This window comes from Euprymna scolopes, chromosome 7 (genome assembly GCF_053919585.1).
Source record: "Euprymna scolopes isolate OS-2025 chromosome 7, ASM5391958v1, whole genome shotgun sequence".
NCBI classification, from domain to species: domain Eukaryota; kingdom Metazoa; phylum Mollusca; class Cephalopoda; order Sepiida; family Sepiolidae; genus Euprymna; species Euprymna scolopes.
In genome coordinates this window covers 9,401,688-9,426,099 of record NC_136488.1, presented here as the reverse complement: position 1 = coordinate 9,426,099, position 24,412 = coordinate 9,401,688, and the positions used below count along the sequence as shown (strand labels likewise).

Here is a 24,412-nt window from a genome sequence, read left to right as displayed (position 1 = left end):
ATTTATATTTTATTTACCAACAATGCTTCAAGCAAACTACTTTTCCCTTTTAATTTAGATATATTTTTATATATTTCATAGTTATAAAATATATATGTATGCATGAGATGTAATATATGTAAACATTGACATTTAAATCGGTCACTTTCATTACATTCGTCCGTTTTTTACACTTATACATTCATACTTAAGCTTCAATGTATGAAACACACACACACACACACACACACACACACACACACACACACACACACACACACACACACACACACACACACAAACAAATAAAAAAAATACATTCATAGATTTCCACTTTCATTATTATTCAAACACACACATAATCCATTTTCTCTTCCAGTTTATCTTAGAGTTCTTGTTTCTTAAGATGTTGCAAGTTGAAAGCCTTTGCCGCAGATTCCAATTTCTCTTCAGTCAGTTTTTCAATATCCTTTCTGCTCATGAAATCCTGGTGTTTGGAAGCCATTCGATGAAACACCTCCAAGCTCGGTAATCGTTCAGGAACCTAATCATAATGGGAAAAATACGGTAATTTAAAATTTACCAGCCATTTTATTTGCAAAAGATAACAAATAAGAACAGACTCAGTTTTAAGATTTTATCTGAGCATTTACAAAAAAAAAAAATAATAAAAAATAAGTATTTTTGAGATGTGGATTGGTTATTCATATTGGATTCATCAAACTACTCTTCTCATATTGAATGTCATTTTCACGACGTTTCGGTCTATGTAACTTCCAACCTTCTTCAAGTGTATCTTGTCGAACTCGTGAATGTTTCTGTTGAACTTGGGAATTTGGACGGAATTTCAAATGGAACGCTTTATTTACTTCATAGCATGCTTTTATTTCATCAGTCATGACTGGATAGAGGTCATGTGGTGCAGTGGTTAGAGTACTTGGAAAAATCAATTGTAAATGTGATATTCACATGAAGGTTGAAGGTTCAGTTCCCAGTGTGGGTGACTGAAAAATACAATTGCAAATTACTTAGGACTTCTATCCAGTCATGGCTGACGAAACAAGAGCATGCTACCCCTATGAAGTAAATAAAGAGGTTCCGTTTGAAATTCCGTCCAAATTCCAAGTTCGACAGCAACATTCCAGAGTTCAGCAAGACACACTTGAAGAAAATCGGAGGTTACATCGACTGAAACGTTGTAAAAATGACACTCAAGATGAGAACAGTAATCTGATGAATCCAATATGAATAACCAATCCTCATCTCAAAAATTTGGAAACATCAATAAAAAATAACTTATTTGAAAACTAAAAGTTAACCAACCTTCAAAAACAATATTTCAAACATAAAAGTAAAAGGCAAAATTTTTTATTTCAAACAAAATGTAACAAACTCAAAAAATGCTAAATAAAATGTGCTCTGAAAACTTTGTAGCACTTGTACTTTCTGAATGTAACTCAACAAACAGCAAAATCCCTCCCCTTCAGTGTAGAAATCCCTAGATGTTAGAAAGCTTTCTACTGTAATAGTTTCTTCCCTCGAATTACTAATCTTTAGAATTCTCTCCATCTTTTCTGCTTCCCTGACTAAATGCAGAAATTTAAATGTAATGCGAATAAATATCTCGCTTGCCATTTTATTCACGAAAGGTAAAAGCAAATAAGAACAGATTTATTCTTAACATTCAATCTAGGCATCTACAAAAAAAAATGTTGTTACAAACATCATCATCATCATCATCATCATCATCATCATCATCATCATCATCATCATCATCTTCTTCTTCACAGATGCTGCCTTTTGTTTTATAGCGTCGGCGACTACGGCTCTCCAAATTCTAGAGTTATGGTAATCAGGGGAAGACAAGTAAAGACGGTAGTTTCTTGTTGCTTTCCGTCTTGACTTGGGAGTGCATCTCCCCCAGTGAGTTAAACCGAGGCTGCCGAGAGTAAGTACAGGCCAATGAACATGGCAGCGTGACGTCATTACCAGATCATCATGTAGGTATACGGTGCCTAAAGTTTCTTGTGTTCAACCACGTGACCATGCTAATAGCCATAACAAATATTTTTCGTTGCCCCTTACATGCTAATAGCCATAAAATTATTTTTCGTTGCCGCTTATGGTAATTAAAATGCTTTTTTTTTCTAAAGAGAAAGAACAATTCTTCATTTGAATAATTATATAATTGCACATTGGGATAATTTTAATCTAACAAATTATAACAGTAAGTGAACCTGTTTTGGAAATTTTCTTACATGTCTATCGAAGAAAATCAAATATTTCATTTTATTATTTGTTTTAAACTGCAAAACAAACAATTTTTATATGGGAATATTTTTCAGTCAGTTCTTTTAATAATAAATAAAACTTTTCATTGAATATTTTCAAATATTTGAAAGAGTTAGAAGCATTTTTTACAACAGTTTTTTTTTTTTGTATTTAACCAGAACGATATCGATGAATTCAATATTTTAACACCGGGTGTAATTTATTTCTTTGAAATATATTTGAAACTTTAAAATCTAAAATTTAAAAGTTCGTTTGTTTTATAACATTTTATCTATAAATAATTTACATGACTGAAATAGGAAATTCTATGTTCTCTATTGAGACATAAACAACAAATTCATCTTAAAAATTCATTAATTCATCAGTTTTAATTAAAATTTTGATATGAACTAAAAATAAAGAGTACATTAAATTTTAGTTAACATATTTTCTTGTGTTTTATCTTATAAATAAATGGGTACTTCAAAGGGAACGTGGATGTAAACAGTGTTTTTATTCACTGATTGCTCCCTGAAAGCGTTTTCTTTCACTTTCTTCATATATCTCTCAGACTTTTTATTTTTATTCGTGCATGTATTTATTTTTTTGAATTTTTTTCCGTTTTTTGGGAGTAAATTGGATTCATACTTTTATTTCGTGCTTGTTTTTATTTTATTTCATTTTAATTTTTTTATTATTTTCTCCACTAAAGATTTTTATTTTGTTGTTAAATTATTTTTTCATTCATATTCAAATAATGTTCCCCCCGTTTTCGCCTCAAATAGTACTTATAAAAAAGTTTTCATGATTAAATAAACCAAAGAAAGACTTTTGCGCATGCGCTTACAGAGAGCAATCATTAAATAAAACACCGGTTTATGCAGGGTCCAAGTTCCCGGTGAAGTACGAGTAGATGTTGTACGTGCCCTGCTGAAATAACGTTATTATTTAGAAAGCCATTCTTAACAGGGGGAGGAGCTTTCTAACTATTCCACACTTTCACCTAACAATTTAATGAAAAAACATATACCAATAAAATTTAATTTAACTTGGAACTACTATCTAAAATATAGCATGGTGTGTACACTGCACAAGCACCATTATTATTATTATTATTATTATTATTATTATTATTATTATTATTATTATTATTATAATAAGAATGTAATAAAAAAAACTGGTGTAGATGACATCGACTGGCAGCACATCAACTAGTTGTGAAGGGTCAGGGAGGATGGAAAGACTGAGGTGGGAGAGTACTAACCAGATCTCCACTGGAAGTGTGCAGTTCAAATTTGGTACCGGGGGGGGTATTTTGTCACCCAAACCCCAGGAAACACCAATGGCTGATGCCAAAGAGAAATCAATGGCAAACGGCTGCTGTCATAACGTGCAATCATCTGTACGAGTGGTCAAGAGGTGGAGAACCTTGGAAATCTGAGGAGACTTGTGACGCGGTCGCCAGCAAATACCACAGCTTACTGCCAGTGACTGATCACTGATGATGGCCTGTGAGACAACTCCTAATGAGTGAAATAATAATAATAATAATAATAATAATAATAATAATAATAATAATAATAATAATAATGTCCCCTCCCAAATTCACCACCATCCTGATTTAATATCGTACATGTTTACTATATTTTCCTAATTTTCACCAATATTCACATTATAGCATGATTGTCTTTTAATAGTTATGTGAACTTCATTTCCGTATTCATGTATTCTGTACTGATATGAAAATTAAACTATAGCGTAGTATAGGATTCCTAACCATATAACTGATGAAAATACGTTACACATTTTGATGAAAAACATGGGAAAAAATGAAGATAGAAGAACTTAGAAAACCAAAACTTTAAATGTAATTTCTGTATTAAAAGTAATAATTATTTAAATATTTCAACATATAGTCTTTTGGGGAAAATCCAACTCCCCAATAAAGGGCACTCTGGATAGGAACAAAAATAAAAATTGTCTCCGTCATGAAGGATTTCTCCTCCACCGGCCGAGGACAGAAAAGGTGAATTGTAGCATCAGAACAGATACTAATACACTGTGATCTTGCCCTGAAGACCAAGAATTGTTTATGTTTTGTTTCTTTAATTGTTTGTTCCTTATATTTATAATTCAGTTTTATCAGTATTAGATTGTATATTGCTTTAAAATGACGTAATTTTACATAGATAATATTTATATTTTATATTAATAAAGTTCAGTTTCATTATTAATCGAATTGGGTAGCTTTCTTTTTTAACATGTTTTAATGCTCTTTTTTAAAATGCCATCATATAGTATCAACAGTAACAGTTCGACAAATCTTACCTACAGGCATTTTTCAGTTAACAGGCCTCCTATATCTCGGTGGCTGTGGTTAAACGGGGCTCCAGATACCAACCTGGAAATTTTTACGACTTACGTGGTACATACAGCGCCTAGTCTTCCCAAATTATCACCCATCTGTTACTGGCTAGGCTCATCATTGTTTAACTTTGATAATATGATGAGAACCAGCATGTCAACGTGATTGTGCTGAATAAAAAATTATTCTATTTTCAAACTAAACATAACAGACCTCTAAAATATTTAAAACATAAACAAAAAAGGCATTTTTAAAAAAATTTCAAACAAAATATAACAAACTAAAAGAATGATATAAGAAATGTGCTTTGACAAACGAGTAACAGAACTGTGACGCATATGTAGCAGCAACGACATGACACATATGCAAATGACCAAGCTAGTGCACGAGGTGATGTCACAGCAGAGGAAAAAGGAACCACGTGGGTGGCAAGAATGAGGCACATGTGAATGCGAGAGGAACTTGTAAACAAGATGCAATCCTAACTTTGAACAAAAAAATGGTTGGGCGACTGTGTGAGGAGAAAATACATGTGTTCGACACAGTTTTGTTAACCACATGCCACACGAAGAGGCTTTTAAAACCAAGATGCAGGCATAGTTTGGAATGTACCATGAATAAATCTTATTTCAAGTAAAAAAACCAAATTTCTTTCCTTTGTTTCTTTGCAAAACTTTTGTGCACAACGTTAGGTCTGTGTTAAAATGTAATTACATTGTTACACTTTAATGTAAATACCCCCAAATAACCCAAAATGTTAAAATGTAATTATATTGTTACACTTTAATGTAAATACTCCCAAATAACCCAAAATGTTAAAATGTAGTTACATTGTTACACTTTAATGTAAATACTCCCAAATAACCCAAAATGTTAAAATGTAATTATATTGTTACACTTTAATGTAAATACCCCCAAATAACCCAAAATGTTAAAATGTAATTATATTGTTACACTTTAATGTAAATACCCCCAAATAACAAAAAATGTTAAAATGTAATTATATTGTTACACTTTAATGTAAATACCCCCAAATAACCCAAAATGTTAAAATGTAATTATATTGTTACACTTTAATGTAAATACCCCCAAATAACCCAAAATGTTAAAATGTAATTATATTGTTACACTTTAATGTAAATACCCCCAAATAACAAAAAATGTTAAAATGTAATTATATTGTTACACTTTAATATAAATACCCCCAAATAACAAAAAATGTTAAAATGTAATTATATTGTTACACTTTAATGTAAATACCCCCAAATAACCCAAAATGTTAAAATGTAATTACATTGTCACACTTTAATGTAAATACCCCCAAATAACCCAAAATGTTAAAATGTAATTATATTGTTACACTTTAATGTAAATACCCCCAAATAACTCAAAATGTTAAAATGTAATTATATTGTTACACTTTAATGTAAATACCCCCAAATAACCCAAAATGTTAAAATATAATTACATTGTTACACTTTAATGTAAATACCCCCAAATAACCCAAAATGTTAAAATGTAATTATATTGTTACACTTTAATGTAAATACCCCCAAATAACCCAAAATGTTAAAATGTAATTACATTGTCACACTTTAATGTAAATACCCCCAAATAACCCAAAATGTTAAAATGTAATATTGTTACACTTTAATGTAAATACCCCCAAATAACTCAAAATGTTAAAATGTAATTATATTGTTACACTTTAATGTAAATACCCCCAAATAACCCAAAATGTTAAAATATAATTACATTGTTACACTTTAATGTAAATACCCCCAAATAACCCAAAATGTTAAAATGTAATTATATTGTTACACTTTAATGTAAATACCCCCAAATAACCCAAAATGTTAAAATGTAATTATATTGTTACACTTTAATGTAAATACCCCCAAATAACCCAAAATGTTAAAATGTAATTATATTGTTACACTTTAATGTAAATACCCCCAAATAACCCAAAATGTTAAAATGTAATTACATTGTTACACTTTAATGTAAATGTCTCATCATGGTTGACCACTAGACCATCACCACCACTTCTGGACACCAACTTAACTCCGTTTCCAACACATGATGCTGCCTAACCAATAAGTGCTTTGGTATCTTTCAGTATCCTTTTACTATAAAAAACGAGTATACCATATGCAATGCTTACCAGTTTTAAGGCTTGTTCATAGAAATGGTTAAATTTATGGTAATTAAGTTTCTCTTTGCTTCCAAGCAAATGAAAAAGTATCTTCCGCAGACTTTCAGTGCTGAATCTCGTGTTGACAAGTTGCTGCAAATAAAAACAGACAAATATTATTCTCTATTCAAACAAACATAGAAGAAACATTGCAGGCCTATTTCTGCCCTATTGTTATTTTCATGGCAAGTGCTTGACTGAGTTCCAATCCATGGTCCCCCCTCGCCAAACTTTTATGAAAAACACTCGTCTAGCTGAAACTACTATTAATAATTTCTCCCACTCTTTATCTGTGCCTAAACGTAAATGTGGATTTCTTAGAACTGCACGCCTGCAGAACTCTATTCCGTTTACCTGTTTTTCAGCTGACTACACTATGGCCATTCTCAAGTCTAACGTAAACAAATTCTTGATAGCCTACCCCTTAAGTAATCCAATTTACTGAATTGCCACTACTAACAATTACTATGACATTGTTCCATTGACTACCGTATACTCATTAACCTTTATCCTTAAGTGGCCTTCAGGCCTTGATAAGTGGTGACTCCTGTGTAAATAAAAAAGTACATGAAAGAAAATGGATACAGCAGCTGAATAGAGTTCAAAGACTGGCTACTTGAATGGTGCAGGGTCTGTCAGATCTGCCTTATAAAAGTTGACTCCAAAAACTTCACCATTTCTTCCTTGAGCACCAATGATTATGCAGTGATCTGGTTTTGGCTTACAATCGCATCAATAGTTATTTTGATATACTTCAAGACTTATTATTCACTTCTAAGCCAGAAGGAGGTTGACACGGACATTGCAAGAAACTGTTTCACTGCTGTTTTTGATTGAACCAAAGGAGAGCTGCTTTCTCGATCAGAATCCCTGGACTTTCAAATAGACTTCCATGAGAGGTAATAAATGCGGGTCACATGTGCTGATTGTGTGGTTAACATTTTTTTTGCACGAAATGCCACCATTGTGTGTTTTCTTAATTCGAGTGAAAAAAAATGGAAGTGTTCTGAAATACTTCCTTGGAACTGATAAAATAAATATGCCCTGTAAGTTGATTGGTCAGTGTATAACCAAATCATTTAACAAAGACATTTCTTAGTGAGAAAAACAAGTCACTTATGACTATTCTAAATCAATCTCCAGTTGTCAGATATAAAACCTTACTGTATTTCGAATGATGGTTATATTTCAAAGAGGAAGATCAGTAGTTAATTCAGGCAACAAACGAGCTTAACAAGATGGTAAAATCGGAAACAAAACTATCTGTACTGCTTTTAGGCCCTGCCCAATCTCAGACACAGATGTCCTTAAAATTGCAGGAGGGAGGAAATTTTATAGGATTTTTTGCAATTACCTCGAGTTCACCTGGTGTTTCTTTCATGTTTTTGTTTTATTTCTGTTGTAATTTCCATGTGGCTGATTAGTGTTAGTATTTTATATTGATTGTATTTTTTTATTGATTCGTCTCTAGATTCAAGAATTTTCATTAAGATTTTAACCAGTTTTATCATTGCCGTCAATTACATAATCTCAGTCTTCTGTTTGATTCCAATTTCTACCAGTCTTTCTTTTCAGGTTTTACATGGATATTCTAAGTGCTCCTATAATTGTATTAATTGGTATCATATTGACTTTATTCATATTCCATAATTCAATTCTGTTGCAAGTTTCATCTATTTGCTTTGTTTTCTTGTCTCTTTGATCTTAATCCTGTGGCTGCTGGCACAGCAAAATCTACAATTTGGCAAATTCTTCCATCTTGTTAACTTTTATGACATCCAGTCTCCTTACTTCTATGAGTTTGTTTGTATATACATGTCGTTGAGGATTTTGTGATTTTTGTATCCATTTGTGTCTTGACCATTTGTCTGTATGTTTCAAATGTAATCATTTGCATAGTTCCCAATGTAAAGTTTTTTCCATGCAGCCATATTTATTCTTGTATTTTTGGGGGGCTAGTTTGCTGCATTTGCTTATGTGATTTATTGTTTCCTCTCTTTGCCCACAGAGTCTACATTTACTGTTTTCCTGGGTTTGAGTATTATTATTATTTCACTCACTAGGAGTTCTCACATAGGTTATTATCAGAGATTGCTCACTGACAACAACCGGTTGTGTCCTCTGGAGTCTGTGTGACAACAAGTCTCTCCAGATTTCGAGTACTCTCCACCTCTGTCAACAACCTTTGCAAATGTATTTGCATTATTGTAACAGTTGTTTACCATTGCCTTCTTACTGGCAATGACCATCAGTCTCCATTGGCATTTGGTTTGCAATAAGCCCCCCTCTCCAAGGTCACAGTCCTCTTTGCATTCAAATGAATCATCATAACAGTCGTTTGCCATTGAGGTTTAGCGGCAATGATCATTTGTTTTTACTGGAATTTCAGTGGCTATTAGTCTCCCCAAAGTCTCAGTCCTCTTCACACTCTCTCCTTGGCCTTTCCATCCTCCTCAACCCTTTTTGAATACATGGTGTGATACCAGTTTATGCCGATACTACAAATTTTATTATTTACTCACTAGAATTACTCACACAAACTATCATCAAAGGTTGCTCTTTGAGAACAACTTGTGGTGTTCTCTGAAGTCTAAGTGACAGCAAGTCTCCCTAGATTTCTAGTACTCTCCACTTCTTTTGATAACCTTTATAAAAGAATTTGCATTATCGCAACAGCCGCTTACCATTGATTTCTCGTTGGCAGCTACAATTGGTCTTCACACTGGAATTTGGGTGGCAAGGTCCCAGTCTTGTTTGCACTCAACCAGCAGAGGTCTGGCTAGTGCTTCCTCTCCTTGGTTTTTCCATTCTTCTTGACTCTCCTCACTTATTTGGTGTGGTGCCAGTTCATGGTCACACACACACACACATACACACGCACACACACACACATGCACACACACACACACACACACACACACGCACACACACACACACACGCGCACACACACACACGCGCACACACACACACACGCGCACACACACACACACACACACACACACACACACACACACACACACACACACACACACACACAAGTGGAGCATCTTACAATTATTTTGTTTCAGTTTTCTATTATTATTTACTCACTAGGTGTAATCACACAGGCCATCCTCAAAGATTTTTCTTTGAGAACAACTTGTGGCATTCTCTGGAGTCTGAGTGACAACAAGTCTCCCCAGATTTTCAACACTCTCCACCTCTATCAATAACCATTGCAGATGGATTTGCGTTATCATAGCAGCCGTCCATTGATTTATTATTAGCGGCGACCATTGGTCTTCATTGGAATTTGAGTATTATTATTATTATTATTATTATTATTATTATTATTATTATCAATATTATTATTATTTGAGAGTTAGCTTTTATAGCATTTATTATTTAATCCACTGAATTGTTAACTCATAAAAATGTGTTATAGAAATTAAAAGTACAAATAGCCCTCTACAGAAGCTAGCTTTAACATCCATATGATGGGGTACAGCCTTGAAGTTTATATTCACTATGTATGTGTATCTGTGTGTGTGTGTGTGTGTGTGTGAGAGAGAGAGAGAGAGGGGGATTCATGTTACAATAAGAGAAAAAAAAAGGTCTTACCTGATGACCATCAAGATATGTCCACAGAAAATTGGCATCCTTAAGGCGAAATGTTTTCTTGACCTCATCACCATGGCAACCTTTCAGGTCAAAATGAAGAGCAGGGGCAAAGGTTATCGTGTAAGAAATCGCACGACCATAAGAACGGACTTGATGAAGATATTCTGTAGAAAAATAAAAACAAAATAAAGACAATATATGGATATTGGATAATTACGAAATGTGAAATAATAAAAAATAAAATGGTCTCATAGAATTTCATGATTTTTTATTCGATGATAATGATGAACTGTGGAAGAATAATAAGGGAAATGAATAAAACACAAAATTCTCATAATCTGGATGCTGCAAGTTCCATCTTTATATAGGGTAGTACATTAATTAATAATGTGATATCTTGATTTTAATCAAATACGCTAAAAACGTATAACGTTAAGAAATTTAGTTCTCTCCCACTGCAAGAACTTAGACACCAGGGTCAAAAAGTGGGATTGAGAGATCAGTACCCCAGAGCACTGACCTGTAAAAAAGTACCTGATCAGCCCCGTCGGCATTCCCCGGTGAGGGCGCTTCAGGCGATTAACAATAGCCTAACCCCTTCTCAAAGAGAGAAGGTAAAGCCTTGGAGGGTGTACCTTCTGGAACTGCACAGGACTAAAATAAGACCTGATGGAATGCTTAATTGTAGGTATAAACAGCTTCATACTCTTCCAAAAATTTCAGCAAAAACCTAACAGACAACCATGGTTCTCTCCAGAATGTGCTGCTGCCATGTCGCAAATTAACTTTTAAACTGTTAATATCGACATACATAAAACTTTTTGCCTTGACTCGGCTAACAAGGGATAAAAACATAAAAACAATGCAATTTAAAGAAAAAAATAATTACAATTTTATTGAAGAAGAGAAAAAAAATAAATAAAAGGGAAAAGATTGGGATTTAAATTCAAGTTCGCTTGGTAACAGACTGTTCATGTGAGCTTAAACCCACATAAAATTTGCTGCAAAATACAGTCCTATCTTGTTAGCCCAAAGGCAGGTTAAGTTTGTCGGAAGAGTATAAGTCAGAATAAAAGAAAAGAGAATAAAGAACTTACTTGAAAAAGATATTTTGACAGTTTAGAGAACAGAGAGCAATTATTAAAATGTTCCCCCTTTTTTTTTTTACTGCTGAATTGTCTCCCTTGGACTGTATTTATTTTCTTTACACACCACGCATATAATTTTTATCGGCTCCTCGTTAGGGGTTAGTTCCTTTTGTTGCAAACAGGGACTCGGGTTGCTTCCAGACTCCTAGCCGTACTTCTCACATAGAACAGTAACAGTATTCTGTTTTCTTAGAACACTAAGCTGGTAGAAAATGCTCCGTTCTAGTTCACTGACTTCAGCTTTTCACCCCGAACGTTAGATTTTTCCTTGTGTTTAAAACTTCTCTCAATACTCTCTTGATTTGGAAACTTTTCTGTCTCTGCGCACCTTTATCCTTTAAGGACTCACACGGTCCTCTTTTCTTGTTCTTCACTTGATTTTTAGGACTTATCTGTCCGAGTTCAGCTCAACAGCATAGGTCTGGATGCCTCGAAATCTCAGCTGCAACTGAATTAATTTGGTTGAATTTGTAACCTTTTTTTGGCAGAAAAATCCCTCGTCCAATGGACGCACAGAAAAACAGTCAAATGCCAGCAGCAGCAGCGGCTCTTCTAACATCATAGAAGAAAGAGGCAGGGAAGAAGAAGGAAAGGAAGAGGAAGAAAGAAATAGTCTAAAATAAATTCTGACAGCCATTGCACACAAAAATCACTTTTTCCGTTATTACCAATAGATGTACTGAGACTAAAGCCGCTTTCAGAACTGCTAACAACCACTGTAAAAGAGTAATAAAGAATGTGAGAGAGTTGTATGTTCAGTCTGTCAAGTCCAAAGTAGCTGAGCAGTGGCTTGGTTCCCATCAATTTTGGCAAATAACAGAGTCCTGAACAGAAGTGTGTGTTCTATCCCAACCATCATCACTGAACCTGCGATAATTCTGTCAGCATTGGACAAAGTCAAACTCTTTGCCAAGAACTTTGCAGCTAATTCTACCCTATGTGATCAGGGCCACCAACAATATATCCTCCGGTATCTGAAAACATGCTATGTAACATACAAATATCTGTGTGTGATGTTGCGAAGCTAATCAAAAACCTTGATTCCAGTAAAGCAATTGGCCCTGACAATTATAGAGCTGAAAAAGCTTCAACCAGAACTAGCTCCCACACTTACAAAGCTGTTTAAGCATTATCTTAAGGAGAATTGCTTCCCAACACCCTGGAAAACCTCATCAGAATGCGCCATATTTAAGAATTCAGATTATTGGTCCTCTCCATGTCAGTAAAAACCAATAAGTCTCCTGTGCGTCATTAATAAGTTACTAGAATCTGTATTAAATATAGAAGTAGTTAACCACCTCAGCAAAAATAATCTTCTTAGTGACATGCAATATTTCTGTTCTGCTAGATCTACAGCAGATGAGCTAACGGTTATATCTCATAGGATTAATGAATCTCTCGATGGAGGCTTCCTTTCTGGGACAATTGCTCTTGACATATCAAAGGCCTTTGATAGAGTATGGCATAAAGGTCTACTTCACAAGATCTCCAGCTATGGTATAGCTGGAAGTGTCTTCTCAATTATTAAATCATTTCTTTCTGATAGGTTCATAAGAGTAGTGGTTGATGGGCAGAAATCAAAAGTTTGCAGTATTAATGCTGGAGTCTCTCGGGGATTAATCCTGGGCCCAACTCTCTTCCTGATCTACATCAATGATCTTCCAAATAACATCCCAAGATCATTCGTAGACATTTATGCTGACAACATTATCATCTATGACAACACTTTATAGGCCATAAGTTTTCTCTTATTCTCTCTCCTTTGATCTTGAGCACATGGTACAATGGGGAAAGAGGTGGCTGGTTACTTTTAATGCATCCAAAACCAAGCTTCTATCTTTGCATCATCATCACTCTGATCCCTGTCTGGCATCAATTGTAATGAATGGCTCTCGTCTTGGGAAGGTTCTATGTTTTAACAAGCTTCTGGATCTGACCTTTACTCCTGATCTGAAATGGAACACGTACATCAAATCCATTGCCAAGGTCGCTAGAAAAATAGTGGGATCCTTCAACGCTCCAGTAGATATCTCACTGCTGATGCAATTCTCTACCTGTATGAGAGTCAAGTACATCCAAGGATGGAATACTGCCACATTTGGTCAGGAGCTACTAGAAGCAGCTTATCCTGCCTTGACAGAGTTCAAAATAGACTTTGTATCCCAGTGGGAGATGCGCTTTTCTCTACCCTGCAACCTTTTTCCCATAGAAGAGACGTTGAAAGCTTATCTCTGCTTTATTGTTATTTTCATGGCAGGTGCTCGTCTGAGCTCTAATCTATGGTCCTCCCTTGCCAAACTTTCACAAAAAATACTCATCTAGCTGAAACCACCATCAATAATTTCCCCACTCTTTATCTGTGCCTAAACCTAAATGTAGATTCCATGAACAAAGCTTCTTTCTTAGAACTGCACACCTGTGGAACTCTCTTCTGCTTGTCTGTTTTTCAGCTGACTACAAAACTGTCATCTTCAAGTCCAACATAAACAAGTTCTTGTTGAGCCACTTTACCAAATTTCCACTACTAACGATTACTATGATAGTGTTCCGTTGACTACCGTACACTCATTAACCCTTATTCTCATGTGATAAGTTGTGAATCCTTCGTAAAAAACCAAAAAACTCCTACTGCAAAATCAACAGGGACTGGATCATTACAGGAATGGTCTGATTTTGGGGGTCCAAGGATAAAAATCCTGAATGTTAAAATAGAAATGTATTTAAAGTATATTTTTAAATATCCATTTTATTTCATTTTTTATCCTGAATGACTATATAAGTAGCGTCTATAAGGCATGTGCATGCATGGAAGTGAAACCTGGCAAGTGAGAGTGTGATGACTAAATATATCTCCTTATACTATCCAGAATAAATCTGGATAGTATAGGGAGATGTGTGCAGGACCAGAGACTTTGATGGTATAGTCACAGTGACAGAATGAATGAGAGTTCTTTGGTTAGTAGATGAAGAAAAAAGCAATTGGGGTAGCTGATTCAGTTTATAGGGGGAAATTAATACAGACGAAGTAGGGAATAAGCACTCTGATTGATTTCACTGTGAAAAAATAAAAAAAAGACATCTTTCGCTCAACACTGGTTTAACCTTCACCTTCTTAGTGGCACACATATTGGCTCTGTAAACAAATTTTGTGATAAGAAAACTTTTAAAACCAAAATTTGTATATATATATATATATATATATATATATATATATATATATATATATATATATATATATATATATATATATATACTAGCACAGATAGCATTGCCAGGGTCGACATGAAGTTCCGTTTGGTCACACCTGCTACACCAAGAATATTGAGCAGTTTTTCATTATTATATGTCAACTCTATCATTACCCCAACAAAAATTTCCAAAATAAAAGGACAAATGAAAACACGGAAATGTAACCCCCCCCCTCCCTGAAAAAAAGAAATATGTGACAAACTCTCCACCAGATATTTCGGCAGAAGGGATACGAAGAGGAGCTATTCTCCGGATATTGACACCTCAAAATAGGGAAGCTCTCTCCTCTCTATTAAAACTATTATTCTGGACCATCTAACATTCACACTAGGCAGATCCGGCAGATCCAGCAGACGACGATTCAACATGTTATTCAATAATCAATATAACTGAAATCTAGCAAGAACAACATAATCAAAAATACATTTCTTGTAAAACATAATATTCCGGATGAATGTGATTTGATGGATTTGAATTGATTGCCAAAGAAATTACCAGTCAAAGGAAAATAACTCTTGATTCTTCTATTTGTCCGATTCAAGGGAGATAATCCGTCTATATTAGGCTATGCTTCGTATTATTTGGATTCATCGGACTACTGTTCTCATGTGCTTATCACAACGTTTGAGATGAAAACAGTATTCCGATGAATCCAAATAATATGAGTAACCAATTCCCATCTTGAAAATTTCGGCTATGCTTGTTTGTTTATCAGTGGGCTAGCAATAATATCGTTGATACGCGTTCATATTTACTTGCATTGCCCCGATGACAAAAGTAGACACAAGGTCAGTTTTTAATGTGGGGTAAATCCAACTTCTCCAAAAGAGATAATTTTTGTACTTTGACCTTTTTGGCCAAGATCAAAGTGTAGTATCTTCTGATACTACACTTTCATCTGTTCTGTTCTCACTCAGCGAAAAGGAAGTCCTATTGGACTGAGGCAATTTATATTTTTGTCTTTTATACACATTATATTCTTATATGTATATTTTGTTACTAGCACCTAATTTGTCACAGTCTTCATTACGTTCAATAACGAACGACAATCATAAAAATTAAAAAAAAAAATTTTTTTATTCAACTCTATCCCAAACAAGGCATATTGCCATTTGGATATAAGAGGCTACTATTTGGGACCATCGCTAAAAAGATTAACAAAATGTTAATTTATGCTACATTTGCACTTCTGCATATCAGTACAGTCAAGGAAGCAGGTAGCAGGTAGCAGGAAGGGAATTCTGAAGTCTAGTTGTTTTAGGGAAGAAGCTATTAAAGTAGAAAGCTTTCTGGAATTTAGAAAACTCAACAGTGAAGGGGAATGATTTTGCTGCTAAGCAGGTTTGTTGGGGATATGTTGGGCACAATTGCAAGGAGTTCACCAGAGTATAATACATTAAAATACTTGTAAAACAGGTACAGGGATAAAATAATAATGATGGATACAATATAAATGTTTTAAATGGACAAATACGTTTATTTATAGAAGGATAACCAGTATATGCATATGTGGTTTGTTTAGTGTAAAGGTGTATGCATGCCTGCATGTGTGTGTATAAAGATATTTAAGTGTGTACATTGAGTTTAGCTGTCATATGTTTAAAAGTGAGAACGTGTGTGTGTGTGTATGTGTGTGCGTGCGTGTGTGTGTGTGTGTGTGTGTGTGTGTGCGTGAGACGGGACACTTCTCAACCTGTATACTCAACGAATTTTTGATCTACAGATTTAAAAATTGGTATATAGGGTATTCAGACATGTGGAAAACTTAAGTCAGTTTTCATCCGAAAAAAAGGGATACTAAGGGGGTCAAAATTGAAAAATTGGTACGTGGGGGAGAGGGTCATTAGATTTTTATCTGTTTGTCAACTGTTTCATGAATCCGCATATGTGAATCGTTCACATGACAGGTTACTTATGTTAAGAATAAGTAGATTTTAAAACACTTTTTTAAAAAGCATGTCAAGCTAGTCTAATGGTTATCATACTTTACTGACTGTCTTCAGGTTTTGGTTTCGATCTCAGCTGGAGTATTATTATTTTACTTACAAGAAGTGAACTGTTTAGAAAAAACATAATACTTGTATTGCGTATGCATAGTAAAATGAAAATAAAATGAAACTTTGAAAGGGTCACCAAATAGCAATGGTTGCCTAAAACATAAGATATAAGAATTAAAAATTTATTTTTCAGATATTTATACAAACACATGATGAAAAAGTTGGGATAGTAGTCACATATCAAAATCTTTATAGAGTGAATATATGTGTTTGTGAGTAATATATTTATGTGAGTATTTGGCAGCGTGGCATTGCATATGTGTGTATGTTTACCTTATTCTTGTTAGTGCATGTATAGACATGTGTGAGTTGACGAAGGCTGGATACATGAATCATTGATTCTTTTTCTTTGCAATTTGTTTCCCTCGTCATCCCTGGTCCCACAAGGCATGGGGTAGTTTATAGAGAATACATTCTTGGGTTCCTTTTGTTTGACCGACTGGTTAAGTCTGTTCAAAATTGATTTTCTTGGCCAGATTCTATAGGAATTTTTAAATTGGCACTGGCTTATTAGTTTCGCATATATGTGTTACTTTTTGTGGTTTGGAATTTGGTTTCCATTAATTGAAAATTCTTTGAATTAACACATTCATGTTAAAACTTGTTAGCTATAGGAAGTGACAAAGAAAATGTATCGTATCGAAATGAACAGGAGAAAGAAAGAGAGTAAACACTACCTGAAAGCTCTTTGTTCAAAATCGTTGGCCTAACATTCACAGGCAATATGAATTGAAACAAATACATTGAGGGCATTGCCAAGGCTGCTGCGAAGAAGTTTGTCTTTATTATGCTGGATAATTACTCACACCTGAGAGTATCCTGTATCTCTACAAAACCACCATTCGTCCATGCATGGAGTATTGTTGCTGCATCTGGGCTGCTGCATCTGCCACGTCTTTCACTCCTAGACAAAGTTAAAAAAGAGTCACCAACCTAGCAGGTCCTGCACTATCAACCAAACTCCAACCCCTGTCCCATCACTGAAATGTTGCATCCCTGTGCTTTTTTTACAAGTATTTTAATGGAATGTGTTCCAACAAACTCCAAGCACTGGTACCCCCTCGACATAAATATCCCCAACTCAACAAGCAGCAAAATCCCACCCCTACACAGTCAAGATCCCTAGATGAGGGAAAACTTTCTACGCAAATAGTTTCTTCCTTCAAACTGCTAGACTTGTGAATTCCCTCCTGGGTCCTTACTGTACTGACATGCAGAAGTTCAAGTGTAATGTAAACAGACATCTTGCTGTAAATTTGGTTTCAAACAGTAATCTCTTACGTCAAAATGGCACTGTGCCATGTTTGGGGTGAAAAAAGAGTAAAAAAAGAAGCAATTAGAATTATTTGCATTTCAATATTCATTTGAATTGTATCTTGATGTCTAATCTATCACATCAGAAAATAAAAGAAATGTTAGTTTGTTTGCTATCATATACAACATGCTGTATTTTGTTTCTTAACCAATCAGTTATAAACCCGTAAAATTAACCAATCAGTTATAAACTCGTAAAATTAACCAATCAGTTATAAACCCGTAAAATTAACCAATCAGTTATAAACCCGTAAAATTAACCAATCAGTTATAAACTCGTATAATTAACCAATCAGTTATAAACCCGTAAAATTAACCAATCAGTTATAAACTCGTAAAATTAACCAATCAGTTATAAACTCGTAAAATTAACCAATCAGTTATAAACTCGTAAAATTAACCAATCAGTTATAAACTCGTAAAATTAACCAATCAGTTATAAACTCGTAAAATTAACCAATCAGTTATAAACTCGTAAAATTAACCAATCAGTTATAAACTCGTAAAATTAACCAATCAGTTATAAACTCGTAAAATTAACCAATCAATTATAAACCCGTAAAATTAACCAATCAGTTATAAACTCGTAAAATTAACCAATCAGTTATAAACTCGTAAAATTAACCAATCAGTTATAAACTCGTAAAATTAACCAATCAGTTATAAACTCGTAAAATTAACCAATCAGTTATAAACCCGTAAAATTAACCAATCAGTTATAAACCCGTAAAATTAACCAATCAGTTATAAACCCGTAAAATTAACCAATCAGTTATAAACTCGTAAAATTAACCAATCAGTTATAAACTCGTAAAATTAACCAATCAGTTATAAACCCGTAAAATTAACCAATCAGTTATAAACTCGTAAAATTAACCAATCAGTTATAAACTCGTAAAATCTCTGTGAATTTTCCTAAAAAAAATAAGTAATCTTTTGGATTAAAATTTTCACTTATTGTATGTTTATGAGTTTCACCATCTTGCATGAGACAATGTAGCAGTGATAAACTGTGTTTGTATTTAAAAGTGTTTTTTTTTTATGTGGGAGAACTATGTATCAAAAGAACTATGTATCAAAAGAACTATGTATCAAAAAAACTATGTATCAAAAAAACTATGTATCAAAAAACTATGTATCAAAAAAACTATGTATCAAAAGAACTATGTATCAAAAAGAACTATGTATCAAAAAAAACTATGTATCAAAAAAACTATGTATCAAAAAAACTATGTATCAAAAAAACTATGTATCAAAAGGAAATTGGCTGAAATATTAGCCAATCAAAACTCTCGGTGTAGGAATACAAGTTACTATACTTTTATAGTAAACTACAAAATAAACAATAGTAAGTCACATGCCTGCACGCTTGACCTTTTTCACCCAGAGGGGGAAAAACTATAAAACTACTATCAACCTTTACTTCGCTGACACGCACATAAATTGATGTCGACGTCACTCTTCATTCTGTCAACAAATAGTTTTCCAAGTATAAGCGTCTTTTTAAATATTAAGGTTCATCATGGTCGAAAAAATGGCATCAATTCCAAAACTTTTGCAACAATTTATACTCCATAGTTTGTGCCAAATCTAAACTAATTCTTGTAAATTGATTTTGAGTTCAAATCAAAATGCAACCCTTTTTTCGTGAAGGTCAATTGAATGGATGAGTTTTTAATTTTTTATCAATTTTATGGCATATCAACTTTCATTCTAAGAATATATATATATATATATATATATATTGTAAACAATTCATTACACAATAAATAAAAGTTGCTGTTTATCTCAGAATTGGGGAAAAAAGGAGGTTCATACCTTTCCTCATGGTATTAATTTGTAAATGACAACAATGGATCCAAGAAAGCCGATCCAGCATTGCACATATAAGTTTTGAATGCCAAACAAACAAAATAGTTTTAACATCAAACAGAAATCAAGTAAACGTTTTGGCATGAGATTACCTGCTGGCAGGAAGATACAGTCACCTTTCCTGATCGATGCATATTTCCACGGAACATTCGCTATGTCTCCGTATCGGAACATATTTATGCGGTTTATGTTTAGTGTCGAGTGACCAGCATCAGAGGTCGGATACTGTTAAAAAGAAAACAAATACATTTGATAATAATCATATGGAAGTCAATATCTAAAAGCGTCCAACACATATCAGCATATAAAATAAACGTTAAATCGATGATGATGATGATGATGATGATGATGATGATGATGATGATTAAAAAAAAAACAAAAAAAAAACAATAACAAAATTCCTCAACACAACACTTACACTCAAAATTGATTCCTAAGAAATTAAAAAACATGATCCAAATGAAAAAAAACACTAGTCGGGAAGTTGGAGAACATTTTATATTAAATTTATATGTCAATTTGACCCCCCCCACTCTAAATTCTGAAATTATTGTTTCTTTTATTCATTTATATCATTTATTTTTTTTCAAATTTCCAAAACAAAATTAAAATTTCATTTTTCTTTTAGGATCCAAGAATAGAATACTACTAAAATTATTTCTTGATTGAAACTAAAATAAAAATCTAAATTCTGTTTGATTATTATTTTAGTTTTGAACATGCTATATTTCAAGTATTAGCGGGGTGCCCAGCATTGCCCAGTCATAAAATACATTTAAATATGATATAATATTTTAATTTATGCAGATTCCGTAATTATTATTATAGAGTCAATTCTCTAACAATTGTTATATCTTATATTGTATCCAATATATATAGTAGTGCTTTCAAAAGTAAAAACAAAAACTTTGGTGCCATCAGCATTTATCGAAACCAAAATATATAGCATTCCAGCGTTAGTCTATGAGAACCAATTTATTTACTGCCAACAATTTGTATTAGGAGAGGCAAAGTGTTTGTAGGATAGAATGTGATTTAACAAAGGAGATGAATGTTCGTAAAATGTTTGTAGGTATGTATGAATCGACGAGGAATGAATGTTTGTAAAATGTTTGTAGGTATGTATGAATTGACAAGGAATGAATGTTCGTAAAATGTTTGTAGGTATGTATGAATTGACGAGGAATGAATGTTCGTAAAATGTAACTTATCTTTTGGACAATGGAGATGGTTAGGGTAGGGGTCGGTCATTCTGCTGTCGTTGATGCGTGTCCTGGCTTGTAACTGGAAAGCGAGTGACTTTTTCATCAGCAGATAGCAGTCCGGCATCTTCGTCTTCTTTTTCCTCCTCTCTTCTTTGGTTTGTGTGAATTAGGCATTGTTTAGAATTGAAGGTGTTTGGCCCATAACATGAGAGCGTAGTTGGCTTCAGTTCACTAGTGCCTTATTTCTTTTCTTCTTCATCTCTTTAGGTTGCGTGGGAGAATCTGCCCGTGCGTTCACTGATGCAGCTGGGCGAATCTCCTACTGCCTCCTCTCTTCTTTCTTGGTCCCCTCATTTTATAGTGGCAAACCGGCTCCCAGCGACTGTGATATTTGAGGTGTTTATTTTAGGCACGGAGCTCTACTATCGGTCGATAATTATTTTGTGGTTATCTTATTTTTTCTTCCCAAGCGGTAGCGATGCGTGGAGCCATGTGCAAAAGACGATTTTTCATTTTGTCTCTCATGGTGGATACGTTAACATCCGGTTCACTGCTAATTCTCATTATGTTCCCACAAGTCTTTACCATTTGAATTATTCTCAGATGGATTAGAAATAGTTAAAAATGAACCGATTGTAATGCATAAATATGTATTTTCACATGTCATCCATACAAGAACACTCGCTGATTTATGTTTGGCAAATTTATTTTTTCAATTTTGACCATTTTGCCTTTTAGAAATTATTTTTACTGACTAAAAACCCATAAGAGAACGGTCCACAAAATGTAATCATTTGACATGAATCGCATCGCTCTGCTACCTTGCCTTTAAGAGGAAATGCAGCTTGAAAAAAAAAAAAAAAAAAAAAATTGGAGACAGACAGACAGACAGATTAATTTTTATAAATTAGATTAATAGTTGGAGGGAGAAAACTTCTGAGTTTAAAACAGAAAGTTATTTCCCTTTGAAAATTCATCCCATAATATCCGATGATGAAAGCTTTTGCCATTTCTCTCGATTATCGAAATTTAATTTTTGTAAAATTTTTGAATTAATTTTCGTTCACCCTAAACGAGACAAATTGCTACTGAGGTGTAGGGGGTTTCTGTGGATTTGGGGCGATCTCCATAATGGCATTTTTAGTTTGGAGTTGTGCAACAAGATGCGTGTTCACAATGCATTTAAATTTCTGCAAGTTGGTACTGTCTGAGAAACAAGGAGCAGGAATAGAATTCCAAAGGCTAGTAGTGAGAGAGAGAAAAAAAAAAAAAAAAAAAGAAACTGCAAAAGTAGAAAGCCTTCTGACATCTAGAGACCTCAACAGTGAAAGGGTGGGATTTACCTGATCATCAGGTTGATCGGGTGTATTTATGTCCAGGGGGCATCAAAGCAACAAGTTCACCAGGAGCAAAAAAAACTGTTTGGTCATCTATCTGTTTGCTCTTTAAGGCCAACTGGTTGGAGATCAACGGGAAAACCAGCAATTTCTAAGATCTGTTGGATGATATCATTGAGAGTGCCGCATCTTGGGAATCTGCCAGCTCTATTTTGAAATGAAAGGGTGTGGAGACCATATACGTAAACCTGTAAGTGCTGCATATTCTCAAACCTGTGCACAGGACAATATCAAATCAGAAGCAATCTTCATCAACTGATAGCATTATTAATAGTCAAATAAGAGTATTATTCTACTGTCACATCTAGTAATATGCAAAGTTCTGGTGATGCTTTGCTGACACCCGGAGTGAAGAGTCTTGATTGTATACCCCAAACAATTCTAATACTGAGAAATCTTAAAATAAAAGGGAGATAATTTGAATATTTGATCTCCTTTCCCTAATTTAGATGCACAAGGCAACCCCCTTATCCCCCCTTACCTGCACATGCCGTTGTTCACACCATATGCGAGTTTAGCATAAAAAAATATGACTCTGCTTTCCATTTTCCATGTAACAGCCTAGAAAACTTGGCAATAATATTTAACTCTATACACAAAGAAATAGTTTCTTACTGCTACAAAGAAGAAGAAGAGGAGAGAGAGAGAGAGAGAGAGAGAGAGAGAGAGAGAGAGAGAGAGAGAGAGATCTACAATGCAAGATCCAATCGACTGACTAATATGCTGTTTTCTCAATATTAATAAAAAATATTTTAATTTATGTTTATTTAAAATCTGAAAAGAATTTTCCATGGAAAAAATTTGATTTGTTAAAAAATTGTAAAAAAAAAGAAAAAGAAAAAGAAACTCACATCATGTTTGAATTCAAATTCTGATTTATACTTGGATTGGATGATTGTGAAATCTCTTCTGCCAAAAAGCAGGCAATGAAGAATATGATTCTCGTGACTGTGAAGGTCCGTGCTGGTGGGTCCACTGCTAATCCACAATTCAGCCTCTTGCAGTCGATCAAAATAGGAACCACAGCTCAAGCATTGGGGGACCTAATTTAAATCAACATCAAAAGAAAAATTAAAATCTAGAATATCTACCTACCTACCCATCTATCTATCTATCTATCTATCTATCTATCTATCTAGCTATCTATCTATCTATCTATCTATCTATCTATCTATCTATCTATCCACCCATCTATCCATTCATCTATCTATCTATCTATCTACATAGGTAAAACGTTTTATTTATTCATTTATTTTTTTAAACTTGCATTTACAAGTTACTTTTAGTTACAAGTCCGTTGTTGGAAAACCCCTTTACTTGTAGAATTAATCTCTTGCAATCACGGTATTTAATTTGCTTCCAAGAATTTATGCTAATCTTAATAGCATTGTGAGAATCATCAGTTGTTTACCATAAAAAACTGTTTTTTTTTCCTTTATTTTTTTTACTCACGTTCATTCCTAACAAGGTATATCACTTGGATGTAAGGGGCTACTATTTAGGACCACGCCTAAGAAAGATTAACAAGTTGGTTTACATTACATTTAAACTTCTGCATAGCTGTACAATCAGGGAAGCAGGTAGCAGGAAAGAAATTCCTAAATCTATCTATTCGAGGCAAGAAACTATTAGAATAGAAAGCTTTCTGGCATTTAGGGACCTCAACAGTGAAGAGGTGTGATTTTTTTGCTAAGCGGATTTGTTGAGGATATGGATATTGAATGGGCACAAAAACTGTTTCAGGAATCTCAAATATATAT

At 34.0% G+C, this 24,412-nt stretch overlaps 1 protein-coding gene across 1 annotated transcript in view; it reads right to left on the bottom strand.

The window, feature by feature from the left end:
* Positions 1 to 221: 221 nt before the first annotated feature.
* Positions 222 to 24,412, bottom strand: part of LOC145279600 (jumonji C domain-containing protein 5-like) — a 44,468-nt gene continuing 20,277 nt past the window's right edge. Inside the window, exons 5-9 of the mRNA XM_080130765.1 lie at positions 23,504 to 23,695; positions 20,143 to 20,275; positions 10,411 to 10,574; positions 6,780 to 6,902; positions 222 to 523 (exon numbers count right to left, since the gene is read on the bottom strand). Of these exons, the coding sequence (XP_079986891.1) occupies positions 365 to 523; positions 6,780 to 6,902; positions 10,411 to 10,574; positions 20,143 to 20,275; positions 23,504 to 23,695 (771 nt within the window). The 3' untranslated portion in view covers positions 222 to 364. The remainder of the gene's footprint in view (positions 524 to 6,779; positions 6,903 to 10,410; positions 10,575 to 20,142; positions 20,276 to 23,503; positions 23,696 to 24,412) is intronic.